Source organism: Parasteatoda tepidariorum, chromosome 8 (assembly GCF_043381705.1).
Source record: "Parasteatoda tepidariorum isolate YZ-2023 chromosome 8, CAS_Ptep_4.0, whole genome shotgun sequence".
Taxonomy (NCBI): domain Eukaryota; kingdom Metazoa; phylum Arthropoda; class Arachnida; order Araneae; family Theridiidae; genus Parasteatoda; species Parasteatoda tepidariorum.
This window is the reverse complement of record NC_092211.1, coordinates 5,912,326-5,919,529: the sequence shown is the minus strand read 5'-3', so window position 1 is coordinate 5,919,529 and position 7,204 is coordinate 5,912,326. Positions and strand designations below refer to the sequence as shown.

At 30.0% G+C, this 7,204-nt stretch overlaps 1 protein-coding gene across 2 annotated transcripts in view; it reads left to right on the top strand.

Moving 5' to 3' along the window:
• Positions 1–1,689: 1,689 nt before the first annotated feature.
• The window catches only part of LOC107440862 (uncharacterized), a 30,535-nt gene continuing 25,020 nt past the window's right edge, over positions 1,690–7,204 (top strand). Inside the window, exon 1 of one of the 2 annotated variants that reach the window (XM_016053925.4) lies at positions 1,690–1,956. In XM_016053925.4, the coding sequence (XP_015909411.1) occupies positions 1,815–1,956 (142 nt within the window). In that variant the 5' untranslated portion in view covers positions 1,690–1,814. The remainder of the gene's footprint in view (positions 1,957–7,204) is intronic. The other variant, XM_016053926.4, reaches the window with a different exon arrangement.

Genomic DNA, 7,204 nt, shown 5'->3' with positions numbered 1-7,204 from the left:
AATTCAGGTAATCTATTAGATTATCTGAATCTCTATGAGATTCAGATTATCTATAATCCATTTAGATAATCTAATAATATTTGGTTTATTAGACGCACTGTAAGATTCTAATGTAAAATTGTAATTATCAAGAGATACTATACAGCTGTATTGTTTTTATTCGGAGGAAACCAGTTTGAACTTGTTCACGCTCCTGTAACATTAGGTTAACAATAAATAAATATATAGGAAATAAAATATGTAAATTAATAGGAAGTATATAAGTATATAAAAAATTTCCTGAATAAAAATCCATTTTATTTATGTTTAAATATAAAAGTAATGCCTGTAAACTCGTCTAAATCATGTCATTGTTAAAACACTACAGAAAGTCTAATAATTTAATCTCATTATTATAATAGACTAATATAATGCTTGATATAATAAATGTTCTATATTTATATAATATATCGTCTAATGCAGGGGGCCCCAACCTTTTTGTACCTAAGAGCAAATGCCAGAATATCGGTCGAATGGCGGGCGGGCACCATTTATTTCTTCAAGATAAATTCATAGTTGGTAGACATAGGTAATACTGCACACTACATATAATGCACACAAAATTTAATTTTAGAAGTTAATTCATTATATGAATATAATTAGTATTAATATTCTTGTGTAAAATAAATGATTACTAAATTGCTTGCAAAACATACAAAGTATAGTCAGTATAGAAGTCAGCTATATACATAGTATAGAAGTCAGCTATATTTTGCTTTGTGCTTTTATATCTGTGGGGATGCAGGTCGTTTTCCTGGCGATTTCTATTTTGGTTGTGTTTATCATCAATATTGAAAAAGCAAAAAAAATAAAATAAAATAAATAAATAAACAAAAAATTTTATAGCATTTAATGGGAAAATGAAAAACTGAAATATTTTATCATTGGGCACAAGCAGCGGGCGCACCTAGACCGATCAACGGGCGCCATGGTGCCCGCGGGCATAGGGTTGGGGACCCCTGTATGTATCCAATCGCCGAATTTATATTAGATATCGTCTCATTTAACCCATTGATACACTCACGTAAACAAGTGCAAACAGTCACATAAAAACAATACAGCTGTATAGAGTATCGCCTGATAATTAAGATTTTACATAGAATCTTACAGTGTGTCTAATAATTTAACCAGGGACTGTACATGTTTGTTAGTTCTGAAGGCACGTTGAGGTCACAGAAAAATTTGAGTTTATGAAGATACTGTTGATTCACTATGCAAATTCAAGCACCGGGCATGCGATGAATGTAATTTGGAGCTTTGTTACATAAACAACTGAAATTGTTGCTCTAGAGATAAGTTTTCGGTCAATGTTCCAATAACTCGGTTACAGAAACATGATACGTCACGAAGTGACCATTCTGACATTAAGCGAGGCACTTTTACTTCTCATCGTCATTTACACTGATTTCAGTAAAAGTAAAATATGCTTATATTTCCTCAATTCTCTAAAATGGATGTAACGCATCACTGATCAACAATTATTTTCTTTATTTCTTCTTTCAAGGTCCTCCGTAACAGATGCCTCAAGTTGAACTGATTCCTACTTTTTTTGTCTTTTTTCTTTTGACTGCAATTGACAGCATGTCGCTGACCAGCGGTGACTGAATTTGTAACTACGAACACAAAAAAAACAAACATAAAAACGTTATGTCTATGAATGCATTTTCCTCGGGTGTGTAATGAAGCTTGACGGATCGTTTGATTCCAGCCTCATTTTTAGTGACTGAGAAAGATGGATTAAAGAATATTTTTAACATTTTGTGTGTTCGAACAGAATGAGTCGAGACTCGCATCGAACGCTGTCCTCCGGCAGCAGTAGACACCGGTCGACGGTGGATCGTCATTCAGCAAAGGGAAGGAACACCAAATGCATCATCACTATCGGAATTCTATTGCCACTTTGTGCAGCAGTTATTGGTAAATATATTACTTTTCTCACTTTTTACATTTATTACCCATTGACAAAATGAGTCTTGTTTTGGATCTGATGGCGTCCACACTCTTTTCAACTGTGTTCAAGAGTAATAGTAAACAGTGCGCATGCGTTGCTATGGCGACCGCTGCTGTTTTTATATTTATTTTTACTAGCAGGCATTTTTAATGTATTTGCATATAATAATAATTTAAAGTACTTTTTTATATTCCTTTTATTAATAACGTATAATGACTGACTTGACGGTGATTTCAATGAATGCTGAATGAATGAATGAAGAAGGAAAAGTATTTTGTGAAACACGTTCATAGGATATGAAAATCAATCCAACGACAAACATCAATTGATGACAGTTTTTGCAACCTCATGATTCGAAATGTTTAACGGAGTCAATCCAGAAAGAAAAAAGCATTTGATCAATGGGTAACCAGTGGCATGGTGGTAACCAGTGACATCGTTACATGGAGTGAAAAACCAAGAAAACCTCCCACGGTTAGCCAGACGGCAAGGGGACTCTAACCCATGAATCGTCGGTCACTGAAGATATTTTACGTCAGCACTGTGGTCGGTGCAAGTCGGGTGCGGAATACGAACCAACCAGTTATTCACGAGATTCGAACCCAGTTCACCTTATTAGGAAGCGAGCGCTCTAAGGATTCATCATTAGTGATGATTCATAGACAATGCTTGTGCTCGCACACCCTAAACAGCCACAAACGCTCTTGTTAGTTCAAGTCATAAATTTCTTGCTGCTCTTTCATGTTGTTCGCGATAAAGTTTGAAGAAAACTCTTCCATTTGTACAAGTCTAAGGGAATTCAATGTATATTTAATCTTTGATTTGTTGGAAAATTGTTAACTGCTGAACTTGTAGTAGTTACAATTCGCTTGTTTTTCTTCAAGCTTCAAGATTAGCAGTTCATTTTCATTCCGCTCTGCAGCCCACGAAAATACAACAACAGAGTTGAAACGATTGTTATTGAAAAAGAGAAAAAATTAAACAAATAGCTCTGTTAACGGTGAATCTTTTTGAGAGCATTTTTTTCTCTTTTCACTGCCTTTACAAAAATAAGGTTGTCATACTATCTTTTTTCGGAAATCGAGGACCCAATGAGAGGAATACATTTTGCCAACGAGTCATAATTATTGTTAATGAAAAAAAGCACCAATTGTATTGAATAGAAAAAATGAAAAAATGTTCAAATGTGAGTTTTAATTATGCCGAATGAAAGAGACAGTGAGGTTTCTAATTATTGTCAACGAGAGTTTAAATGTATGCCAATTAAAGCAAGAATTGTATCCATTTAAAAAAAAGTCGATTCAAACGATTGTTTAAATTTATGTCAGTGAAAGCAAAGTTTTTAAAAGAGTGAAAGTAAAATCAAAAGTCGAACTTGAGAGCCGAGTGATTAATAGAGTGTATCCTTAATCTCGCATTTCTATTAGATTAAAACTACTTTAAAAAATGAAAGGAACTGTAATCCTCTTAAAAAGATTAAATGATTTTTTCACAGGAAGATAATGTGCAGTTAAGAAAATGGGCGTTCTGAAAAGATGGTTCCTTTTTCAAGTCCATGAACAAAATTGCTTCAATTTTTATTCGTATCATAAATTAGTCCCTTGTCTCTGAAGAAAAGTATTTAAAGTGCAAAACAAAGAGCGTTAAATAATTACTTTTGGTAGTAGGCTGATATTCGGTTTTATTCAACTGGGTCGAAAAAAAATTGGGAATACATGTAATACCGTGAATGACAGAAATCGAGAGAATGTCGACTTTCACCGGTGAATGTCAACAATCACTTTGGTGAATGTCCGAACCACTAAGAATGATTCATAGAACGTGAAGATCTGCTCATTAGATCAAAAGAAGTAAAGGGGATCCATTTTGTTATTTTATGCAATGAACATTTATCAATTGTCATTCATAGAATGACAAGTGTAGAAGTCATTTAATCCATCATTCGAAAATATTTGTAATTACTGGGAATTTCAGCAATTAAAACTAAGAAAGATATTTGAGTAAAAAAATAAATGTATTTATTCCATAAATAAACTTCGGAAAACTAAACATGTTATTTAAAATAACTACATTAAAAATGCTTTGTAATGAATTAGAAACTAATACCAATATTTTACGAGCCTTTGTATCATCACCTTAATACACACTTTTATCAAAAAATTACGATTCTTGATTTTTTTGGATTTTTTTTTTAAATAAATAAAAAAAATAAAAAAATCAATTTTTAAAAAAAATCTAAATTGGATTTTTTTGACTTATATTTAAATGCACTGTAAGAACTTTGATTTATGATTAAAAAAACTTTATAAATGTTTAATCAAAATTAAATTAATATTAAAACTATATTATAACCATATTTTAGAAACTATAAATACCTAAAACAATTTTTCATTATAATACATACCTTTGAATGCATAGCAATCATTTCGAAAAAAATGCAAGATTGAAATTTAAAGACTAGATGAAATAGACAGTTTAAAGAATAATTTAACTATTAAAACAAAGTTTCAATTACCAAACCGTAATTATAATTTAAATTTGTGATTTTTTTTCTCTTAATTTTTAAAATGGCAAAATAAATGTAACAGATTGTGTTTATAAATGTATCAAAAATAATTCTTTCAATCTTAAGAATCAAAAGATTTTTAAAAATCTAGTTTCGTCAACTAAAATTAATTAAAGCAGCAATTGATTTAAAATAAATTTTAAAACTAAAAAAAGAAAATAATGAAGTATTAATGATTTAAACCACTGTTTTTAACTGTTTAAATCAATATATATATAAAAAAAATCATTTGATTTAAATCAATGTTTTTTTTTAGAAAAAATCATTTGATTTAAATCGTGATTTAAATCAAATTGATTTAAATCAACAAACCCTGCAAATGATAAGAAATTTTTGATGAACTAGTGATTTAAGATACTACATATTGACTTTGAACATGATATGCGTTCTAAAATTATTCACTTAATACTAATTTTAGTCCGTAATGCAATTTGAAATTATAAGTTTATCTTAAAACAGACTAAACTAACTAAACTAAATTAACTATATTAGAATCCGAGTTTCCATGATATGAATTTATTTCGGAATATTAACCTTTGTAATACGGGAAGCGAAATATATATTCATATTAGCATTCTATGAATAATGGAACTGCATAAACAGTTCAATTCTTAAACATTCTTCACAATTTCAAAATAATTCACAATTGTTTGATTCCTAAATAGTATTTAATAACGAAGATTAAATACCAGTTATTTTAGAATCTAGGGTTTTAAATGGTTTACATCTATTTCGTAAAATATTTGTTTAGTGAAGTAATTTGTAACATTGTTTGAAAATTCTAGGTAAAGAGCGCAAAAAAAGAATGAAGGTCATGAATAACTTTTGCTCTAATGATCGAAATTTTCCTTACTAGAACTGAACAAAACATAATTTATATGTTTGCTATTTATGATGAATAGCAGTATAATAAGCCTATAATATTTTCTCTTGCTATTGTTTAGAAAATTCTCGGTAAAGTGGGGAAAAAAGAAAGAATAAAAAGATTGAATAACTTTTGCTCTAATGATAGAATTCAATCTTATGTTCAAGGACCTAACCTTAAATCTATCAATTAGCACAAAAAAAGCATAGTTTTCCATAGTTCAGAAATCCCAAAGAGATGATCAAGATGGCAAAAACTTATTGAGACGGTCTTGGCCTGTCATAGGCTGTAGTGCCGAAAAAGACGAAAAGAAGAAGAAGAAAGAAGCACAAAAAATTTAAAATAACCTCAGTGGTAGACGGATCATGGGTTAGAGTCCCCGCGTCATCTGACTAACCATGGGAGATTTTCGTGGTTTTCTTCTCCAAGTAACTCAAATAAGAGTTAGTTCGAACAGAAAGTACCATAATTGACCATAAATAGTTCTCCTCGAAGGTGAATTTCTTCCGATACTTGATCTCGGAGTTCCCTTGTCTTCTGGATTGGGTTCAAAATTACAAGGCTACGGAGTTGAATATTGGAAGTCGTTTAACTTAAAAATTGGGTTGGATGTTGAATGCCTGTTAAAAAATAAAATAAAAAAAATAACACAAGGAAAGCTGAAAATTGTTTCACACCTTAAGAGAAAGAAGGGTCCAAGTGTTGCCCTTTTTAAACTTTTTTAGTGTAGATCTGAAATATATATTTATAAAATCTATAAATTTGATAAAAAAAAACTATTGTATTTAAAGTTAAAGTTACATGGGTTGCTTTTCTTCATTTAGATTAAAAAAAATCTAATTAAATGATTTTTTTTCCAATTATAAGGAAATTGTTGTCATTGTTCGATTAATTTAGTTTCGATTCTTTAAAAGTGAGAATAATTATAAATTATCGAAAAATTAACTGAAATACTGCTTTTGAATGAATGAAACTGGGAAATTATAATATTGACCTGATTTATTTTCATCTTTTTTTTAGTTCCAAAATAATCAATGTTCCGCACAACTTTCTGAAAGACATTTGCCTCATTGTATGATTTCTTTCCTCTCTTTTTGAAAGTGTTGTCAGATGCGATTGTTTCATTATTTTAGTTCAGCCTTGTTCTTGAAAGCTTCACATAATTGCGAGGAATAATTTAGTTCCTCTTTCAAGGTCAGCTTCAATAAAAATGCTCATTTATATCTGGTACACCTAAAATTATAATTTAGCACTATAAAGACGTGTTGCAACGTTTTCGAAAAGCGATACATTTTTCCGTAAAATACATTGTCGGTTACTCAAAGTATAGATTTTAATAATTATGTTCATATGAGGTGAAAATTTAAATGATAAGACAAGCTAATTCATGGTATGAATAGCCTCTGCTTAAGTTATTAGAATTTCCAAAAAAAAAAGGGTCACTTCTCCGTTCCATCGTCTGTAAACATCGTATGCAAATATCGTCTGCACATTTAAAACATCGTCTGCACTTCCTATTAGAAAGTGCAGACGATGTTTCAAGTTAGGTTAACAAAACTCATCTTTATTTATAAAATTAATCTTTGTTGCGAATAAATTATATAATGCTGATAAAGATAAAAGATAAATATCTTATTTAACAGAAATACCATTCATTTTATAAATAAAGCATAATTTATAATTCATTCATTTTATATTATAATTTTTTAAACAAATTGAAGATGATGATTAATACGAACTGAAACTTAAATTATGTGAACGAGATTATATATATATATATATA